Source organism: Strix uralensis, chromosome 3 (assembly GCF_047716275.1).
Source record: "Strix uralensis isolate ZFMK-TIS-50842 chromosome 3, bStrUra1, whole genome shotgun sequence".
Taxonomy (NCBI): Eukaryota; Metazoa; Chordata; class Aves; order Strigiformes; family Strigidae; genus Strix; species Strix uralensis.
This window is the reverse complement of record NC_133974.1, coordinates 40,956,229-40,979,380: the sequence shown is the minus strand read 5'-3', so window position 1 is coordinate 40,979,380 and position 23,152 is coordinate 40,956,229. Positions and strand designations below refer to the sequence as shown.

Below are 23,152 nucleotides of genomic sequence, written 5' to 3'. Positions count from 1 at the left end.
GAGGCGGAGAGTGGCGGCTGGGCCCGGCGGTAGGCTGCCCCCTGGCGGGCCCGGCGGTGCCTGTCTCTCCCGCCAGTCAGTCTTAGCTTTTACCAATTAGCTCTTAAATAAGAAAAAAACCGGGGGGCCGTTCGGAACGCGCTCGTCGGAAAGGTGCGAAGCGCCCGTGCGGGCGCTCTCCGAAGGCAGCGCCGTCCCGAAAGGCATCTCAGAGCAGCGGGAGGCTGGAGAGCAAACGGGTGGGTGCAGAGCGTGCCCGGGGTCGCGGGGGTGACGAGGGAGGCAGCGCCAGCACAAGGCAGCAGCTTTGCTACCGCAGTGTGAGCAGTACTTTTGCCTGACGCACACTTACTAAATATATATTATATATAAATATATATATTACTTATTTGCTTCTCCTTGTAACCTTTATCCGGCTGATTTGTTTCTCTGCTGCTAGTGCGCAAGGGCAGGTGGTTGGAAAGACGTGGGCCGAGTTGTACCCGACTCAGGTACAAAAAACCACCCCAAAAAGCAGCTGTAAATGCACAGGATGAGCATGGCTAGGATGAGCTACCCTTTGAATAACCGTAAAGCCTGGTAAGTGCAAGAGTTGCCCTTCCTTACGGAACCCTTGCCTATGAGGCTGTCGGCGTAGCGCCTGGTCTTGCCATCACGGGTACGCTCACCAGCGCACCAGCGGAACAGGAGAACCAGGCACAAATAAAAACACACTCAAGTTCAAATGGGCATCAGCTGAACGTTGTCTCCCCTTTCACGTAAGCAAAGCCATTTTGAAAAGTAACCTCTCCTTTTTTTCTGGACTATTTTATTGGTAGCAAACACCCAGGAATCTCACACACACATTTCTCATTGCCAGGAGTAAGTTCTTAGGTACTGACAGGCTTCTGCCATGCCAAAGCTGAAATGTAGGTTACAATTGTATTCCCCAGTATTCTATAATACTGCAGTACCTTCTGCAATGGAAAAGAACAGAGTAAGTAGGTTAAAAGGTATTTTTACTCATCAGTTTTCTTTTAAATAAATGTGTTTATGCATTCTTGAAATACCAGTTTGTTAGTTCAAAGTAAAAACTTTAACATAAAAAGTTCAAAGCAAATGATGATAAAAACCATAGATATCACAACAACAAAAACTATTTCATAAAGCAGCAACAGTGTATTTTTCTCAGGAAGAAAAAAAAACTGCAGCTGGTAATAGAATTCATATTTTTATTAATAAATCTAAAAATTGGTGCCAGCTCATAATTTAAAAACACGGAGGAGCAGCACATCTGTCTGCTACTGATTAGTTTATTTTCACAAAAGAGAAAATCACCTAGGGGAGAACCATTTTGCTAAGTTCTTTCTGTGCTTCCCTCCTGCTCCTTCTTTTTAATGACGCCTTGTGCTTTTGTCCCAGCTGTATAACTTTAAAGCCAGATACCTTGAAGAGAGTTAGACAAAATAGAATGCTATCCTGCACAATGCCATGGAAAAATCACCCAGCAGCGTGAATCTTCGAGCTTCACTGTTACAAGTTTGTGTAACAATGACCCAGGAATCCACGCTGCACCTGACCAAAAAAGAGATTTAGAAACCTTAGCACACTCTATGCAATCACAGTTGCACACCTGGACGTTTTGCAGATAGTAACGTGTTGTTGTGAAAAGTATCTGTTTTAAAGTACCCCCTATTTCCATTTGAGATGTTTCATCTTAAAGCTCAAATGATTCAGATTTTCACAAACAGAAACACTAGGTGCAGTTGCGTTGATCTGGCACCTATTTCCCTGCCGCAATGAAAAAAAACTAAAAATCTTTTCCTGTCGTGCTTTAGTTTTTCAAAGAGAAGTGAAACAGAGCTTTCAAAAAGGTGCCCTGAAGTGAAGTTCCTATGGTTTCCAGTGTGCTCACCAGCACTCTGTTTAGCCAACGAATACAGAAATTACTAGACCTGAAAGGCTGCCAGAGCCATCTGAGATCGATTCCTTCCTCTCGACCTTCCTGCCTTGGCCTACACTCGTAACACCTATTACTCTGCAAAGACGCTTGGGATAATGACAGCGCAAATGGACAGGCCCAGGGACCGAGACTGACGTCACTTTGCTGGTTTCGCCTTCTTGATTCTGCTCTAGGGGTGGAGCTGTGACATTCGGGTGACCCTCCTGTGATCAGTTTTATTTCACACCAGTGGGAATTACGCCTCCGTAGGAGCTGCAGCATTGGCCCCATATCTCATAAAAGCTATTTGTCTTACATTATACTTTTCATGTACCAAAGACATGGCTCTTAACAAGAGTGTTCCAGCAAGCAATCATTGCATTAAAACCTCAAGAAAATCCCAGAACACACACTACACATTTAAATGATAATTTAAGTTATAGTCTTTGGGAATATGTTGATTCTAAGTTGCTGTTTAAAATCTGGCTTATCATTTCTATCACTTCATGCCAGCCAGCAGCCCCAACAGATAAATGAAGTAAATCAACTGCTCCTGGAATCAAACAACACAGTAAAATATTTTGTATCTTAATTCAGATATATGCATGGATTTTAATATATACATTCAATATATATCTTTAGGTTTCTCATTTTCACTTAGGTTTCATCTACTGCTCTTGTTAAGTCTACTCTGACCATATGAGTAGTAGGAGATGATCCTCCTTGGAGACCTTCCAAGAAAATCTGTGGTCTGGGTACATTGCTTGAGTTGTCACGCTTAGTCTGGGTGCTAACATCTTTTGGCAAGTACACTTGGGTGGAGTTCTGTCTTCTCATATGGCTGAGATCAGTCTGCGTGGCATGAGTTAATTTGCGTCGCAAATTGGCCTGAAGACACAAAAGAATCAGATTAAGCAAAATTTTGTTTGAATATTTTAGCACTAGTGTATACTTAGGTCTGTTTGTATATTTTTACATCTACGGGCTTCACAAACTTGGAACATGGCCCACTTCACCCTCCTATCAATACACAGTTGCAACTGTGATTTGATAACTCCTGGACTAACAGGATGTGTGAACAGCACTGTATGTAGCCCACACAATTTTAAGTCAGCCTCTTAACTGCTTTTGTATTTTCCTTTGGTCATTGTGCTTCAAATTTTAAGCCTTTGTTTTGTCAGAAGAAAATGTTGTTTTCATGGTAAATTCTTCCAGTGCTTCAAATTAATTTCAATCAGTCTGAAAGCACACTGAATGTGATGGCAGGCCTGGATAAATCTCTCTGGGCACCTGCAACCTAAAACAAGTTTGGGGATCCTGAGTATTGTGGATAACCTAAGCACAGGATCAAGTCTTTGTCTGGTTTCTACCAAATGTGAGGGCGTTTGGGGGTTGGTGTCACAAAGTATCAGATAAAAGGGAAAAAATGCCTTCTTTCAAGACATTGCCCCTTGGCAAGGGGCAAGAGTTAAAGTAATTTATGATTAAAGCTCTGTTTAATCACAGAAACTGCTGTAGATACAACAAAACTGCTTCTCAGAAAGTGTTAATATTACAAAGTCAGCACTTGAAACAACGAAATGCTCCTTATTCCACTGAGTCTTCTATGTCAGCAATGATGTAAAACACCATAAATTGTACAACATAATGTCATCGAAATATACAAAATACAGTCTCATGTGGCAGGATCCAGATCCCTACATGTAAGTGAGAAAGTCCCTGGAGTCCAGTCCAGTCAGTGGAGACTGGAGTCAGTGGAAGCTGGAGAGTTAAAGTTGGCCAAATTCAGTGTTTGTATCAGGGTGAGTCAAAATATTCACCAGACTTCACTGGAATAGAAGTTGAAGCACCTTTATGTAGACACATGAAGCACCTTTATGTATTTTAATCTACAGCTGAATCTTATGCATAGTGTCATCAAGGAAAATACGGAAGAGAACAATAAGGAACCTACAGAAGAGATGGCATGGGAAGAAAGACAGTATTTTAGTCTCTTTTTCTGAGGGTCTTAATGACAATTAAAACAAGAGCAGGCGTGAGACACTGTTTGTTAAATTTATCCCTCTTGAAAAATGAATGTATGCTATTGCAAGGAACTATGCTTGCACAGAGAAACAAATGTGAGCTGAAAGTTTTTACTTCTAACATCAAATAGGTGTTCTAAAAAAGTCATATTTTAACACTTCATATCACTACAAGTTTTCTGGCTAAGTATGAACAGAAAAAAACCCCAGGGCACCTGAGCTCATCCTCTAACAAAACCCACAAATGTCTGATACTCCCCTAAAGTATCAAATTCACAGGTGCATTGGTAGGCTATTTCTGTTATTTTAGCACTTTGATTCTAAATGTTGTATCACCTCCATATTACAAATTCAGCATAGTCACTGTAGACAAAACACTTTTGCATACATCTGGCATTTTTTCTTTCCACTCAGCATCACTAATCTCCCATATGGGCAGCTGAGGCTAAAACACCCTTAGTACTTTAAAGTACTTTCTCTAAATATTTCAAACTAACAAGCTACAAATTTGCTTGTGAATAGTCTTCATGTTCAGCTATTGGAAAACAGCCACCTTTGCTTATGCTAAAGATAAACCACTGACCACATTTTACAATTATTTATGTATTTTTGTCCATTACAGAAGCGAAGGAAGCTTTTAGCTAGGCCTCTTATAAACCTAACTGGTTTCTTTACATACCTCAGTAGCAACTATTAGAATCCTTTATAAGCCAGTTAACACTGGCAAGACTTCTCAGCCCAAAATTTTGTTTTTGTTTTATAATGTTAGAGATTTTGTGGCAAAAGGAACAACAGAAAGGAAACAGGCTGCACAGCAGACCACAGGCCTTCAGTGCCTCTGCTCACAGAAACAAAAGAATCAACCGTCCAGTATCCTGTGTCCAGTTGATATTGGTAACTGCAATATTCCCTGCACTCGCAAGTTCATTTTGATTGAATTGTGAAAATCAGGTGCTATACCTCAACAACTGCATGTCCTGGCAAACCCTAGAAAGAAGCTTTTAAAATATATACCATTACTTTAAAAGCTTTTATGTATGTGGCCAACCTTCTGTGGACAGACTGCAATTTTCAATCCATCAGAAAATCATCATGATAGTATAACAAACGTTTCCTCTTGCTTATATATACAAAAACCTGCTTGCTCTGTTTCTTACCTCTCTGGTCCTACAAGAAAGAGGGATTTTTTTTTTTTTCCAAAGAAAGCAGAATTGGTTTTAGCAAACATGAAGAAGGATAAAATGAAAAGTATTTCATTATGCAAAAAAAAAAAAAGAAAAAGAAAAAAAGGTCTCATGCTTTGATACCTTTCACAGATGGATAAGTTAGCTCAAAGAAAGCTTCTGCTTTCCCTAACTGTCCTATAAAAGGAACAAGCTTTAGAAAACTCTTTTCTCTTAGGATATTGTTAATAGCAGGAATAATTAATAAATAGATATTGTTTTATAGGTTTAATTAATAGAGCACAGGTGCTCTAGGAACAATACTGACAATTCAATGCAGTATGCACAGGTGCTCTAGGAACAATACTGACAGTTTAAGCAACTTAGGCTAGGTAATGAAAAGCTAGACATAGGTTAAGTATATGTTAAATAGAACATTTTGAGTTTTTTCTCAGAAGTCTAAAAGTGAATTATGATGAAGATTGTTCAGAAGATAAGTAACCATGATGACCGAAGACTGCATCAGTGAGAAGTGGTGTCCAAAGAGGAATTAGAACAGAACGACAAGAACTAGTCGAAACTGTGGAATACAATGGACTTTTGAAATTGATGATGAATTAAGAGTTGAAAGTTCCTGGAAAATCACCAAAGACTCTTTGTATTGTATGTTATATCACATATATAGAGGGCGATTTTTGTTAGCTGTTGCCACTCACTGAGGTGATGGCCCAACTCTGAGTTGTTAATAAAGCAAGCCTAGAGACACCCACCGTCTGGTGAAATGCTTTAACAGTTCTGTCTGCCAGTTACATTTTTCCTCCTCTTACTTGATGATGAGGAATATTAATATAAATCGTTCAACTTGCAATAAAGTTTTGCTTGACACAAACCTTTCTGCAACCCTTTATTTTCTTACAAAGAAAGTATATAGCAATATCTTCAACTTGTTAAATTGATTTGTATAGAGAAACAACTTTAAAATTCAATGCTAATCAACAAACTGTTAGTACTTAAGGCAACTGAAACTTTTGGAATGAATAGACTTAGCAGTGGAAGCACTGCTCAAAAAGCTGGGGGAAAATATGGAAAAAACAGGAGAATAAGAAAGTCTAGACATAAGGAGGGAAAATACCTGGAAAAAAATACTGAGCCAGTTGTAACAAAGTGTATGTCTTTGAATAAAGTTAGATTTATGTTGCAGGGAACAAAAGTTTACAGGAATTTTTTCTGAACTTTGTTATCCAAAAAAGAAAATCCAGTAATAACAATACAAACCAATTTTATAGCTTTTCTTCTCAGTTCCCATTCATTCCATTCATAGGATGTCACAATAGTTGGAGGCAAGATATGAGTATCAGTTTGAGTACTATTGTCACATTTTATGGTTGGTTTCATCAAACATTTGTCTGTATTTCTGGCCTGGATGAAAAAAAAACACAACTGAAAGCCAAGCAAGGTATTAATGAGAAGAATAGAGACATCTAAGAAAAATAGCATATGGATATGCTACTTTTTAAAAGCAAATAGAAACCTGCAAACGACAAGTGGATAAGGATTTTTACATTCAACAATATTTTTGTTCCCCCTGGCCCCGCTAAAAAGAAGAAACTGTTAAGTATTCGATGGATTTAATTTCTGACAGAAAACCCTTTCAGCAGAGGCCACAGCTGAATTTTAGACTCCCACATCCCAAGTGAGTGCTTAAGCATTGGATTTTGTTTAAAAGGGGTTCTGTCACCACTGCCGCCACTATTTGATGATGCAGATACCCCAGTTTGTCTTTATGAATGGACTAAAAATCACACTTCATAATTAGGAGAAGTGCTTACATCTCTGTCAGAGCCAGGACATAAACTGTATCTTTCTCACCAAGGACCAGTTCAGGACTACACTCAGGACTACATTTCTAGGGGCTTAGAATTCATGGTGGATCACAGAGAATGTCTATGAATCCAAATCAAGTCTTTGGATTTCACATAGTAGCACTGTTGCACTCGTTATTAATGAGTCCCCTTTAATTTTGTAATATATTCCATAATTCCTGTCCCCGGATATCACTCCATCCTCATCCAGCACATACTGATGAACTGCTAAGCTAAAGCTCCAATTAATATGGTATCTGGCATATCTTCTATTGCATTTATTTACTGTCCCTTTAAGCTACTTTTGCAAAAATCAGGAAAAGAATCATCAGACACAGGATCTTCTTAGGCTAAGGACAAACAGCTTTTATCGCTGCCACAATTCTTTGGCTCTACATATTCTCCTATGAAGAGTTAAGATGAGAACAACATTAAGGGAAAATGTTTCTTATCAACTCCCTAAAGACCTGGAAAAGATGGACCTTCAGACATTCTGTATGATAGGCAGATGATTATACTTCTTTCCTGAAGATGGGTATCATCCATTCTCTTTATGTTCTAGAAAGGACAGATCAACCAGTTACCCAGCAGCTGTTCAGCAAGAGGCATGGGCAGTGTGTACCTGTGCATACGGAGCAAGGTATTCAAACTGGTGACGAAGCTCGAGCAGTTGAATTAGCTCTGCATGTTCTTTTGCTTTTTCTGCATTCAGTTGAATGAACTTATCTGGATCTTGAGCAAAGATGTATGCAGCTTCTTTGGAACTGAAAACATAATATCTCTCCTTGTGCTTCAAAATTCCAATAGCAGGATTTCCTAAAAAAATCCCAAACAAACCCCACAAAATAAAGTAGTGAATAGGATGATATCCAATACAAAAGACATTTATCGTTTCCCTCAAGTCAGTTTCACTTCCCTTTTTCTGAAATCAGAATAAATCCCTGAAAGTAAGCTTTTTTAAAATACAGAAAAGTCTATTTTGTTAGGTCAGTACAACTGCTTTAGATCAGTTCACATCCAGCATGCCCTAGTACATGTCTGTCAGAAAAACAGCAGATAAAACACCTATGGGAAAGGCATAAGAAAACAGCCCATACCCACAAATGTTTTCCCTATAATATCCAGCAAATATTTGATTGCAGGTCAGCAGTCTATTTATATACCAAAGGGCATAACACTGAAATTAACTGAAGAAGCAGATGAAACAGATGAGAAGCTGAACAATAAATGAACAAAGAAATTGAAATTACAATAAAGGCCAAATGACTTATATAGGAAAACACAAATTGAGTTCAAGAACAGTGGCAGGCTCTGCTTCAGCTGTCATTGCCCAGGAAAGACCTAGATTCACATAGACAGCACCTTGAAAATACTAAATGGCACTACTCAGTGGCAATCAAAAAAGAAAAAACAATGTCGGGAATGATTAGGATGAAAACAGAGGGAGAGAAGAAAACCAACATTATAACAACATATATTCTACATTTGTAATACAACATTTTGTTCCAACACAACAGAATAAGAAAAAGTAAAATGGAGTTGGGAGTGAACAGAGGCTTGGAAGACCTTTCACAGAAGGAGGGGTTAAAGAAAGAGGCCTCTTCGGCATTAAAAAGAAACAACTGAAAAGAAGTAATATGATATAGGGTTATAAAACCATGAATTGTGTGCAATATAAAATTACTATTTGTTAATTTTCCTAATAGAAAGACTATCAGATCTTTGATGAAATTATCAAACCAGAGCTTAAAAGCATCTTAAAAAGAGGTACCTTTTCATAGTATATATAATTATAATTGTGGGGGTCCTGACAATAAGAACATCCCATGGCAAACTCTAAATGGATTAAAAAAGCAATTAGATAAATGAAAAACCTCTATCAAGGATTATTCAACAGAAGGTTACAGACTCAACATTTATCTGAGGAAATCCTATAACCACTAACTGCTAGAACAGGGAAGGATATAATTAAGGAAGGATCATTCCTACTTGATTTCTCATAATCTTCAAGTGTTCATGACTGTCCACATCCAGAAATCAGATACAAGGCTAGAGAGACCTTCAGTCCAGCCAAGGAGAGTTGTTCTCATATTCAATATTTACACTGTCGTTAAAATATCTATTTTTTAATACTGCCAAGTAATGTCAATATTTTCCTCCCAAACTTCTATAGGCTTAAAAAAATTCTGTATGGATAGGTTCTATAAAGGATAGGGAGACAGAAAACATGAACTGATGGGGTAGCTGAAATACGTCTTGCTTTCAAGACAACTGACCCTAGAAGAGACAAAAAAATTTCCTATAATTAGTTCACTTAATCAAGTGCACTTTTGCATTCTTTTCAGAGAAGATTTTTAATACTTTTTAACTAACGACTATTTAAAAATACTTATGATGTTGGTGTGAAAGGGTGTGTTTGCGACACACAGATACACAAAATAGAAGGAATGACCATTTTCCGATGCCCATATTAAAACACATTAACAACAGTAAACAAACTTGCATTTGGCTGCAGTGTTGGTTATACAGATGCACGTATAGCAGAAGGAAACATTTATCTATCCTGTCTTGTTTCTGCCTCTGCTTGCTCCTGCCTACTTGCACTTGAAGTCCTCCTACCTTCTATTTATGGCAGTTTATTTGTATTATTTTTAAAAGAAAACTACTTTAATGGGAAATAAGTTATCTGGGGTGAAAATTACAAACATGAAGATACAGTACTCCAGCTTTTACATGAGAGGATTAATTCAGAACATATAATTAGATTTTCCCTATACTTGTGTACATATAAAGTATGGAAAAGACTTAACTACAAAGCATACCTGGGAGGGTGAGGCCTTTCACACCAATTGCATGTGCACAGAAACCATGGTACTGGATTAGCAACTGATCAAAATTATCAGCAGTTTCTGGAAAAAGCCACTCTTTGTTCTTGAAATCAGAAACATTCACTCTGGTTCCTAAGAAAAGGTTTAACAAAGGAAGGATTTTAGTAACAAAACATCAGATGTTTAAAATATAATAATGTTACAGAATGACCGGATTACTCTGGTCTTCACAGGATGACCTGCAGCGCCAAGACCCCAAAAGCCAAACTTTAGCCCTGCCTTAAGAGAGATCCTACTGAAAAAACAGCCCTGCAGGAGCCTTCTTTAACAGCATTAGTTTTCTCTGGAAACGGGACAACAACAGGAAGGTAATATCTTATTCTTCTATTTTGTTTTCACCCACTCATGCATTACAAATCCCCTGGAGTATAACTTGGTTGCTAAGGATACCATCTTAAAAACAAATACATCTGGTAACCAAAGCCCCGCTAAATTAGCTTGTTTATCCCCCCTCCCATTTCAGAAATTCTGAAAGGTATAAAAAGACATAAACAAACTTTAAAAAGTAGACATCTTCTTCTCTGATCATTCTGCCATCTTTATAAGGTGTGTTTGTATCCAGTAGTTATATTTTAATTTTATATATAAAAATAAAAGCCCAAACTACACTACATGAAAAATAAATCCACACACTACAAGACTCATTTCAATGTACTGTGCAAATTCTGGTTATTAAGAGAATCAATGTGTAGCACCTTCTGTAAAAACTCAAACCACAAAATCTTATAAAATGAAGGAAAATGAAAAAACAATAACTTTCATACCCATGGTTTCTCTTATTCTTTCCTCATCACTTTTCACAGTCACTCCTTCCAGAAGAGACATTAGCACTTCCTCAGGAAAAAGCTGTGAATGGATTTCCAAGAACTGTTGCAGATTGTTAATCATATTTGTGAGGAAGCTTAGCAGTAGCATCTCATTCTGAAAGCTGGTCCAGAGGTTAGAAAGTGCAACAAATAGAGGCTAGAAAATAAAGAAAATTATCTGAAATCCAGTTTTGGTTTATGTCTGCAGTGTAACCCAAGTGCTGTGCACAACAATCCCTGCTATGAACAAAGCAGTACTGATCTCCAAGACCTTCAGCACCCAGAAATTCCAGAGGAACTCCTGGGCATTGTAAGAGGAGCTCCCATCATGTATGCCCAAAGCATGTACATCCAGCATGTAGGCCCACAGGCCAGAATGGTGCTTTTGTACATTTTACTCCAAAGCCTTTCCCAAATACATTACTCCAAGACCATGCTTGGAGTTGAGCACTTCACTGACAGGAGTTTTGTAACTGAAAATAAGGTATACAGGAATAAGAAGGACCAGAAGAAATGAACCTGGTTAACTACCAAATGAAGTAAAACCACACCGATATGTACAAACTATCAGGTTTTGTTATTTTGTCTGCCCTGCTTTCAGAGTGACAGGGTACCACACCCCCCAGGCCATCATGTGTGTCAAATTAAGGGGGTGCAAGCCTCTTCAGAGTGGTACAGAGTTTGGGACAAAACTGGAAGCTGCCATTCCCAGCAGTGATGCTGACATACAGACATACACACATACAGAAGAAGCCTACAAGCTCTGAGTATAAATGCTAATTTCAATGACAGTGACATAAAATGTGCCCTGCTACATCTAAACACACAGAGCATTTACAGGAAGAGATTCAACAAATCTGAAATACACACTAGCAACAATATATTTTATGCATGTTAACAACATTATTATAAGAACAGCAAACCAAGTCAGCTCTGGAATTCATCAGCATCACTAACACTGTGGAAATGTTATGGTTACAAAATTGGAAGAAACTAAAGGAGAGGCAGCAAGGTCAAAATCATTCTTACCAGAATAAACAAAGAATATTAATGAAATCTCTGTGTTTCCTAAAACCAATGTTTACTACAAATATAGGCCCTATCATATGTTTTTTAAAAGGCAGAATGCCCTGCTTCTCTACATCTGTAGAGGATCTAGCTTCTCAGCAACTAACTGAAGACAAAAACTAATAATGTGTTAATAGAGAAATCTCTACCTGTGAAAGACCTGAAATCAAAAGACATTACATATTCTGTCTTCAGCAGAGAAGAACAACTAACCAACCTGAAGAGAGATGAAAACCTAGGAAGGAAGCAGACAATAGCAGACAGCTTCTAGGGAAAAGGGTAATGTCTATCAGTCACTTAAGCCCCGTGAAGATACAGAAGGAGAGAAAAAACTGCTTTGAGCAGCTGCATGAGAGGGGAAGATGTTCTCCAAATGAGAACATCTGCTTATAGAATCACAAGTACACACAAACTGAAGTGTCAGTTTACATCTGAGATGTAGCTCAGTTAAAGTGCTGTTCCCATGAGTTTCCAGCTCAGGTGCCCTTATGGGAAGTGTAAAGAATTCTTTGAGTAGGAAGGGGGGGGGCGTGATCTTCCTTCCTCCCTCCTCCACAAGTAGACTTTATTTTGCTTTTTAATTATTTGTTTAGAAGGATGAAATATAACCTCACATATGTATGAGCTGCATGCTAGTTCAACAGCTAACTACAAGGAATTAAAATGATAGACATATCACACAAAATAATGAGCTCTTCCATGAAAAGCAAATTAAATGAAGCTGTTTTCTGACATATTTCTCTGTCATTTCCTTTACATGTTGCCATCAAAATAATCCAGGTTTTCACAGGGTCATTGGGCACCCTCCTTCACAATACTTGCAGTTCGCATCACTCATTCCCTTTTCCTCCACCACCTCCCTCCCATGTCCTATAGCTCCCAGCTGAGGGTGAAACAGCACAGAACATCGATTGTGCAGAGGTACGTGGCTGCTCACTGGCCAGACAGCGCACAAACCAGCAGGTAATTATGGCATTCCCATTTCAGACTTAATCTTAGGAGGGCTCTAACTGTGTCTCTCTAGTTGCTTGTTTTACACAAAACTTGCAGAAAATTATATATTTTGAGATCTCTGGACTCTGACAAATTTGACTAAAACTGGCCAACAGGTTCAGAAGTTATTGGGAGGGGCAAAGAGGCTGAAAGCCCCTTCACAGAAAGCTGATTTCTTTAGAAAAATTATATGAAGGAGTCATATTGTAATTACAGGAATTGCTATCTGAAAGGACTTGAAGAGAATCACACTCTGATATGCTGTTATCTGTCATCACTGCGTTCTTAGTATGTCTGCAAGGAACAGGAGAAAATATTTACACAAAACAGGAAAATATCACTGTACATGTACAAATACTGACAAATGACCCAAGACACTTACAGTAAAATACCACTTAAGTCCTTCTCCCCCTTTTTATACCTTGCTTTCCTTCTATCTTGAGATCAAATCTTTTAATTTAGTTGCCCCTTCAATAGTCACAGATGCTGTTATAATAGAAAATAATGTAGCCTTTTTCTTAACAAAAACTATTGAAAAATACACAGTAAAGTATTTTGTAATACTTTAGTAATTTTTTATAATTAACAAGAAATAGGTTTTCTATTCAAAATACTTACAAAAACTTCTTTGGTATCTACAGAAGCCTTATTCTGCACTGTGTTTTTCAGCTGCTCCACTGTTGCTGCAAACTGCACATTCATCTTTTCAACTTCTTGAGCACCTGTAATTGCATCAGACTGGAAAGAGAACTTACTTCAGGTAAGGAGTACAACAGTCAGAAAAGCAAATATTTACTAATGATTATTTATCTGGATCTCTTCATTCAACTATTTTCAGACAACTGTTCTGAGGAACAAAGTACACCCTAACTTCCCACGAAATACATTTTTCCTTAAGTGTTCAGGTATAAAACCAGGTGCTTCTCTTAAACATATACTAGTAATTTTTATAGAAAACCTCTATATTTTTATAATGAAGAGAACTGAAAAAATATTTAGAAGAGAAATATTTTTCCAAGCTTTATGATATACAGGAAAAAGTAATAAACCCCTGCAGTTTCTCAAAAGATAAATTAAAAGGTCTTCATAAAGAAGACAAGTTTCAAGAATTTAAATTGTATTCTTCAAAGACTTCTGATGACTCTATATGTGTTGGGGATGTCCGCAGACCAAAATTGAGGTGATTTATGGATTGAACAAGGAGATTTTTTTTCTCTCATGCCTTTAGGGGCAGAGTATCAATATGCAAGCAAGAAAAAAGTCCTACTTTTTGAGTCATTCGTTAATGAAATTAAACCAAAAAAGGAAACCTCCAGAAAAGAAATGGAAGCACAGTCACACTGCAGCAAACAATTAAATAACTTTGTGTTTTACCTGACAGTAGCCAAACCCAGCAAGTTAGGTAAAAAGTTCAGCATGACAGATGATGTAGGTTCTCATATATAAATTTTATTTCATTTATTTCTGAATCATTTTTATTATATTTCTGTCCGTACAAATAGGTAACTTGCATACATTCCATCTGCAATAAAAACCCACAGGAGGTGACATGATGGTATCTCACCAGAAGGATGCAAAGGAAGGTCTCATATTGTCTCACATTGAACAGTGCTTCTTTTAATTTAAAAGAACTGAGCTGTGTATATCTGTGTTGGTCCTCCTGCATCGATTCCAAGAGAGCTGTGTACTGGTGGGCTAGCGTATGGCAAGTATTAAGATCTTCATCGACAACCCGTGTAGCTGACGGAATGGCTTCACTCAGAATGCCTGGCACTGTTTATATAGAATAAATATGAGATACAAATAAAGAGTTATTTAAATCATTAGCAAAAGATTACAGTGCAGTATTTGAGCAAAGTAGACTTCCAAAAAAATTTCTAAATTTTGTCCTTATATTCATGCATTTTCAAATGTTTGTGAGCTAGATTCAACCACTGTATCTTATTAGTCAAGTGGTTCCAAATAGTCAGAATTACAGGTGTGGAAATATCAGAGTCAAGTCAAGGACTGTGAGAAAATTTTCTTTATAAGAGATGCAGTTCAGTTGCTACTACTGACATAGGTTTCCTGAGAGACTTCAGGCAATCTGCACAATTTTCAATTCTCAGTTTCCTCATCTGTAAAATACTAGTAACAGTAACAGGCCTCCCATTTCCTGGGAACTTTATGATGTAACCATGCTTTAAGAATGAGTGAAGGGTTAAAAACAGAGGATAGATACTACATGAAAAAATATGCCTATGCAGTTATTAAAATTCAGCATTAGTACTTAAAAAACCCCCAAAATTCCAAAAAATGACACAGGTCAATAAAACATATTTTAGCTAATAGAAAATACTCTATATTTTTTTTCTTTGAATTTCATTATTGATAGCAGACAGACATTACACTGAATGTTTTGATATGTTTTGTTATTTAAGCAGACATCTATGCAAGGAAATAGGATAGGAAGGCCTAGCTGCTTAAAGTGCACAATACAGCCCTCTGTTGTGTGTGTTGAACTTTTAATGCTAGCAACATTGGCAAGCAACAGTGCAGTAATTAGGTTTGAGCTATGTCAACTCAAAACACTGTGGGCACAGAAAGGCTAGATTTAACACAGCAAGAATGGGAAGTAAAGTTGCACAGGCATTACAAGTAGTCTAACCACAGGTGGAGAAAGCTTAGTGCCTGGCTGATTTACTTTTTTGGAAGCAGGGTAAAAAGCCAAGGTGGAGCCCTACCCCAGCAAGACTGCTGCTAGCTCTTAAGGTTTCAGTGGTCTAACTACTGGCCTTAAGCATAAAGACATCCATTTTATCTCCTGACCTAAGAGCATTCATGCTGTGTTTTTTTTCATCTATTCAAAAGTGATATGTAAACAAGTCAGTGCAAAGAAGTCCGTATTATAGTAAGCTAACAAATGTAACAGGATTAACAATCATATTATCTATTTTAATAGATTACAAACCCCAAGATATTATAGAGACAAAGACCACAACATGTTGTAAATCATGCCTTTTGTATAACCACAATAGTTGAATGCTCCCTCATGCTGTAACCCAGGCCCAGTGAACCTAGAATAGAGCTAGCCACAACACAGAAAGTTGACATTTGTGGGAAAGCATATATTATAAAAATAGAAAACCAACAATGCCTTGCTTAGCATGGGAGAAGAAAAATTATCATAAAAATCTAGAAAGTTGCTTACTTCTTTCTCTGATGTGGTAGGTATATATTTTTTTCCTACTTATATTGCTTTACTTAAAATACCGTCTAGCTAAGCAAGTGCTTTGCTTTCCAAGAAAGCACAATTTTCTTATCAGGAGAGGTATGTGCTGTAGCCTTTATTCCAGAAACTTTAGTCTTTTAAAATGAAAGTTTTTCCCCTAGAATTGGGCTGCAGACTTTTCTTACAAAGAAGTCTCCACGTTGAGCTACAATACTACATGCATATTCACAATAACATTTCCACTGACCAGTCATTTATTTGATTATTAATTGTAAACTTACCAGAAATAACATGGCTTTTGAGCAAAAGAGAAAATAAGAGGGATAACAAATTCTTGCCATACTCTGAATACAGCTTTTGAAAATTTCCATTGACATTTTTTGCTTATTAAAGAAGCAGAAAGATTCAAAATGTAAAAGATTTTTGACAACGTGTTGAGAATCTGAAGAGGTTGCTCTGAATTACCAGAATACAGATAATGCCCCAGCAACTTTTATCACTTCTCATCACACATACTCAACAGAAAATTGTAATTGGATTGACAGTGTCCTTTCAATATTTTAATTAACTGCTTTTAAAGGCAAACGTTACATATTTAATTAACTTAATGGCAAGGGATCAGGGAACAAGTTATCATCAGGTAAATTAGTGCATGAAGCTAATACATATAATCCTTCCATATCAATCACATAGGGCTCCATCTTAGCTAAAAAGTAGTAGCTTACGTGGAAACCTGTAATCAATACCAAATATGTACTTTTCCTTCAGGTTTACAGACCTTGAGTCAAAGATGTTTATCTAGAGAGATGGGATATTATTGGAGCCATTCCAGTGAAGGTGGCCAGGAAGAATTAATTGGGAGTACACAGCCCAAATGCAGTTGTCTACTTACGGTCATCAATGTTGCTTCCTCCTTTCCCACATTCCTTGTTGTACAACCGAATTCCTGTGACTAACATGGCGAGATTTTTCAGCTGTTGCTCTTTGTTCTTCTTACTGAGCGAGATGAAAGTAATCATCTCTGTCTGGGGGAACACACTCTGCAGGGCAGCTATAAGCATTACAAAGCATGAGAAAACTCTCAATATGAGGGAACAGAAAAGAAAATCATTAAACAAGCAAAAATACTCTCTCCTGAACAACTGCAAATAGTAGGAAATCCATGGCAAATACAGACTTCAAGGCTGAGCACTGACAGTTTGGGTAGTAAGCATTCATCATGGTTTACCACATCTGTATCCAAAGATCAGTAAAGAGAAGGCAAAATTTTATTTTTCAATAAGAAAAGCCCAATTTCACAGCTGCAGGTTTACTGACCTGTTACCTCCCTGACAACCGCAGTATCGGTTGGGGATCCCAGGCCAGAGCTCAGCAGCACATAGCTAATGATCTTGCGATACACATTCTCCATTTCTTCTTGCACATGAGGTTGACTACCTGTGATACCTCTGAGCACAGGAGCCAGCCTTCCCTCCAGAACCCGGAGCCGCTCTTTGAGTAATTCAGCTAGGAAAGAAGGACAGTTAGAAAGTCCTATCTAAATTCTTTGGAATTTGACTTATATAGAGGGTGCAATTAATTTCCACAGTCAGAACACCAACTGAGGTTTCTGAAGCACAGGTATGTGCAGGAGATGTTCAAGGTACCATACCGTGATAACTAACAGAAGTAGAGCTAAACATCAACATTAATTAGCACGATTAACATCCATCAGTAGACTCTAGAGAACTAATCATGCCAAATTAAGCAGCAAGTCTATGACTCTCTGGACTCCTCTGACTGCAGTAGGACCTAACACACACACATTTCATACACACTTAGACGCCCAAATCTGAATACTGCTCAGGATCTCAGAATCTTACTGGACTCAATGAGCTTACTGAACTTATTGAGTCCAGAAGACTTTGGAGCAGCTTCCTAGGTGTTGCTAATTTTTGGGTTTAATCCATGCTAACAAGAAAACATTTTCATGACCTCCCCACACAAAATATTTATTTTTTGTCAACTCTTGTTCTGTGTCTTCTGCTTCCTAGCCAGCCCTCACTGTCTCACCGAGATCTGAAGTTACAGTTACAGCAGAGACATTTTCCCCAACTCATTTTCCTTCCACATCCCCATTCTCAGACCATATGAAGTTACCACTGATGAGACCAAAACATACTCAGTTAAAACTGTAACTGATTGTTCAAGATTGCTCATATCTCTCAATTAGGAATATCGATAAAACATGAAGTTCTCTTTCAGATACATGAGTGCAGTTCTGGGTACTGGTTCTCTTTCAGATACACAGGGGCAGCGCAAGTTTTTCTTGCTGAAGGCAGCCAGCCACGGCACCTGGAAGTGTAATTGTTCTCAAGTGATCTAGCACATCACAATCACTAAATCTCTCAGACAGGATGAGTGTACTCTCAAAACTAATGTACATTTTCTCCCTGCTATATCCATACTGAAACACCATACTGCTGTGTAGTACATTTCTCCAGGGATTTTTATTTTGCTTTAATGCCACCAGTCATTTAACAGAAATCATTATTAGCCCTAAAGAGAGAGAGATTAAATTCTAAACTCAGAACCAAGTTCTATAAAAACATTGCTTTATATTGAAATTACCTCGGTTTGCATAGTTCATATCAAAGTAAACTTGCATCTTAATCGTGCTCAGGGATGGGTTTGTTGTGTCAAGCAGCCTGGTAACACAGAGCTAAGAAGAGAGACAGAGAAGTGAGTTCTTTCTCATGGTAGGGGAAACGTCTGAACCGACAGGGACTGTACTACAGGTTTCACAACAGCAGTAGAGCCCCCTCCCTACCATTCTCTTGACATACTGTGAAGTATAAGGCATTTATTAACATGAGGGAACACATAATCCAGTCTTTAGCTACAGAACCATGAGAATAAAGTAGCTTTAAAAATTTGAAAGTGTTCATATCCAAATAAAATGGCATTTTAGTTACAGGAACAGATAGAAAATAATGCTAGAGTCTTAGCTAAGTATTGACTCTCAACATCATGTCAGAATTACCTGGATAAGATTTTGCACATCTTTTTTGGTAAGGATTTGATCCACACTAAAGTCATTTCTTGGATCTAAGACAACGGCTTTCACCTAGAGATTGCCAAAAGAAAGCTATTAATTTATATCTCAACATCTACTCTTTGCAACTAACCTTTTATTTTCTGAAAAATCTCAGATGCAGTCAGTATTTCTTTACTATTCTTTTTTTTCCGATCTTTGGTAATGAAACAAAGTTACTTCATTTCATACATGTTGCCAGTTTCAATCCCAGTTCTCAGACATAAGTGGAAAAAAAAATCTGTGATGCAAACTTCATAGAGAACTATTTCAATATAGCTCCTTTAAAAATTTCCTGGAAAAATATTTTTCTAAGTAAAATTTTAGAGAAATCTATCATGGTTGTTTACAGACTTCTCAGTTGGTGTTGCATACATCAGTATAAATGTTTACCATTTGCATAAAAAATTCACAGTGTACTGCAAACAGGGAAATATGTGCATGTTTGCAACTGGCATGCTTGCTGGTATCTTGCCAGCCATATGAGAAAGTTTTTTACCCATGAAAATTTTCATGCTTAATTGATTAATACTGCTTTTGAGCCCAATGTATTTTTTAAAGCCACAGTGTCACCTTTAGGAAAAAAAATGACAGACTAACAGTACTGCTGTGAACCATTTACATTCATATACAAGTTTATCAAGAGCTGATTCTGTTCTTATACCATCAATAAAGAAAGAACCTAGCTCCATCTTTCTGCAGACACTGATTTGCAGATGCATTTGGACTATATTCTGCAGCGGTGCCATGTCTCCTGAGATGCCCAAGTGTATAATGTTTTTTAGGATGCTTATAGTTGTCTACCAAGAACCACACTGAGATTGATTCCATTTAATTTTCAGTTTAAGTGGGATCCAAGCCCACTCCTTTAAATATTGAGCCCATTTATACTTCCTGGCCCTGCCTAAAACAGAGAAACAAACAAAATAATAGATCACAATAGAGGGAAGAGGTAAACATCAAAGATTAAATATAGCTGCTGCAATAAACATTCACCTATGTGTCATGCCTTTTTGTTCATTTATGAGAGTGGGAAGAAATGTTATTAAAAGTTGGGAACACTTATCTTTTTTGCACTTTACAAAAAAAGAAAATGTTTATCTGCCTGTAGAAGAAAACTGAGGGGGAACTCTGAGTCAGAGTTCAAAGAGGACCCAGGACTCAGGACCTGCAGCCTTTTCAGGGCCTTATATTCACATAGATAGCATTTCAGAGGAATGAAATGCTTTTTCAGGTTTTTAGGACCCTATACCAAATATCACTGAACACCCCTTTAAAACTTCCCAATGCAGGCCATCAGAAACCAAGATGTTTCAAAGTTCAAGTCACCCCTGAAAGCTTCGGCTGCTGCCATCCCAGCCTGGGCAGGCTGCCGTGGAGCTGCCATTTGAACTTTGTTGACTTTTAACACCAAAGGAATGTTTCTGTCCTCACTTCATGTCATTCAGTCCGAGCAGTGTCAGTCAGGGACTTCAGGGGAACTTGTCACCGTGTGTAAGATTACACCCCTACCTCATGAAAGCCTTAAAAACCAGTTTGAACTGCCAAACTATGGGCACCCAGGTTTGAAGCTTCTGTTCTATATACTGTCAATGTGTATCTAACTTAATATTTTACGGATGACAAGAGAATTTGGACATGATTATAAAAACACCCAGATGAAATAATAAAAAACCCCACCCTAAACATTTAATTTGCACTTACCATGAACGCCACCAAGGTTTCAGAAACAGTTTGTCCCTGGGTGGCGCATTCTTGTCCGACTTCACGAATTATTTTCTTGATGACACTTTCGGTCAGGTCACAATCCATACTGGACAAACACACACATTAACGCGACTACCATGTCTTTAAGATTTCGGGTGCGTCTTTCAACGTTTGTCCCCGAGGTGCTGAGGGTGCCCACCCCCTCACCCGGTACCGCCGGCGCCCCCAAAACGTCCCGCTCTCACCTGCCCCCCCGGCCCGGCCCGGCCCGGCGGCTGCAAACGGCGGGAGCGGGCCGCAGGCGGGCGCCAGCCGCCGGCCGTTGCCATGGGGACGCGGCCTGGCCTCGGCCGCCGCCGCCGCCGCCGCCGCCGCCGCGGGGAGCGGTGCAGGGGCGCGTATGGATGGATGGGGGGTGTGCGTGCGGGTGTAGGTACGAGTATGCGTACGCAAAAGAGGAGCTTACATACAACACAGAGATGTGTGTACAGAAATACATGTTTATACAGAATGGATACGTGTGTGTCCATGTAAAACATAGATACATACATGCCTGCATACATACAAAACATGTATACAGAGACATAGGAATATGTTATATGTCTACATAAATATCTACATGTGCACACGAACCATGTACATGGACATCTATGGCTATACGATCTAGAGGAAGGCGTCTCTGCCCATGGCAGGGGGGTTGGAACTAGATGATCTTTAAGGTCCCTTCCAACCCAAACTGTTCTACGATTCTATGATCTGTAGCTGTGCATAAACATACAGACATATGGACATATAAACATGTATATGGTAGAGATACCTAAATATATACTCATATATACATGTTTATGAATAAGCAACACATGTATATGAATATGCAAAACATATATGGGCATATTGTTACTGTAAATCCGGTCTCAAAAGAACCCTCTAAGTCTTAGTTTGAAGTTTTAGAAGGCAGGCATTCTTTATTGCAGCACTGGATGCACGGGCAATCACTCCACCTAACGTGCATACACTAAACCAAAAGTTCATCCTTTATATACCTTAAAGACATGAATACTCATACCTTTTTATATACCTTAAAGACATGAATATTCATATGTTTTCCAAGAAGTCTCCACCTTTCCACCTATCTACTCTATTTACATAATGCTGGCATTGCAAAACTACACTGCGCGTGTGCGGGGGTCTCGGGTGGTCATCACTGGTCATTTGGGGAGTTAGCCCCCTACTCCTTTTTCCCTTTTATGGTCACGAGTCTTTTGAGGATAATTTCTTCTCCTTGGATGTTTTCCAACTCTGTTACCTGGCCAAGCTGTTCTTTCTTATCTGCCTTGTTTGAGCAATTCTGCAAGGATGTATCTATTCTCAAGGTCAGGATATCTTCTCTGTACACTTCAATCACTCAAGCCTTGTTAAATACAAAGTTAAACATTGTTTGGTAAAAGAATTTCTTAACATTCCCCCCTTTGAGACTTCCAGGTATACACAATTGGGCACAACATGACCACATAAGATATAATGGAATGTTTCTCTTCTCGCTAATTGTTACAGGCCTCAACTTGGAGGCACCAACTGCTTGCAGGCATCAGCTAGCAGGCATCAATATGTAAGTATGCATTTATACACATAAACATTTATGTATATACAAAACAAAGTATATGTATATATGTATGTATATCTACATATATGTAGGTATATGCACATGCAAAATATACACAGATACCTTCCAAAGGAGCTTGTGAGGGTAGGAGGAGGCAGCAGGAGCAGCAGGCACAGCTTTATGGTTTATTTCTTGTATATTCTCTGTTTTATTTACATCTGGAGCTGTGGGTGGTGGCGGGGCAGCGTGGCAGTGGCAGAGAGGCTCCCCTGGGCACGGAGAAGCCGTCAGGACAGCCCCTCCATGGTGGGCACCTCGATGGCCAGCAAGCCCCTCAGTGCCAGGGCGCAGGCATAGGCCAGCATCATGCCCCGCACTAGCTGCCATCACTGTAGACCTTCCTCTGTGGTGGTTCACTTCACCTGGCAGATCCTCCTTGACAGGATACCTCTCCTTCATGCCCCAGAGGAGCCGCCTTCAGAGGCTGCGGGTGGCAGATGCCCTTCTGATCTCCCTGTCAGTGGGATGGTCCCTCCTGAGGGACCCTAGCTGCTGCACTCCCCAGCCCTCTAGAGCCAGGCCACTGGCCCCCACATCCCGGCACTGGAGCAGCCAGGCAGCGAGCCACTCGCCCAGCTGATGGGTGAAATCTTTCCACACCTCACACTATGCTGGGAAAGAGGGAACAGGCATTTTCTGGCTCCCACCTGCCTCCTGTTGCCCTGCAGGGCTGCCTCGCTCCTTCCTCCTCCTCCCTCACCAACAGGGTGGACCTCTGCTTCCACTGCTTCTCCTCGGAGTTAGCCAACAGCTGGGTCTCTGCTTCAGCCGCC

General features: G+C 39.0%; 1 protein-coding gene across 3 annotated transcripts; it reads right to left on the bottom strand.

Moving 5' to 3' along the window:
• Positions 1 to 788: 788 nt before the first annotated feature.
• Positions 789 to 20,879, bottom strand: CFAP206 (cilia and flagella associated protein 206). Of its 3 annotated transcripts, XM_074864733.1 has the most exons (12): positions 20,714 to 20,879; positions 18,959 to 19,042; positions 18,547 to 18,637; positions 17,254 to 17,442; positions 16,829 to 16,987; positions 14,290 to 14,498; positions 13,344 to 13,463; positions 10,623 to 10,821; positions 9,793 to 9,930; positions 7,593 to 7,786; positions 6,384 to 6,527; positions 789 to 2,809 (listed from the first exon to the last, which is right to left on the bottom strand). In XM_074864733.1, exons 1-12 carry the CDS (start codon positions 20,819 to 20,821, stop codon positions 2,579 to 2,581), a joined length of 1,866 nt encoding a protein of 621 aa, XP_074720834.1. In that variant the 5' UTR covers positions 20,822 to 20,879; the 3' UTR covers positions 789 to 2,578. The 3 variants fall into 3 exon arrangements, with proteins under 3 accessions (XP_074720834.1, XP_074720835.1, XP_074720836.1); XM_074864734.1 differs by lacking the exon at positions 18,959 to 19,042; XM_074864735.1 differs by lacking the exons at positions 18,959 to 19,042; positions 20,714 to 20,879 and adding an exon at positions 19,104 to 19,166.
• Positions 20,880 to 23,152: the final 2,273 nt, after the last annotated feature.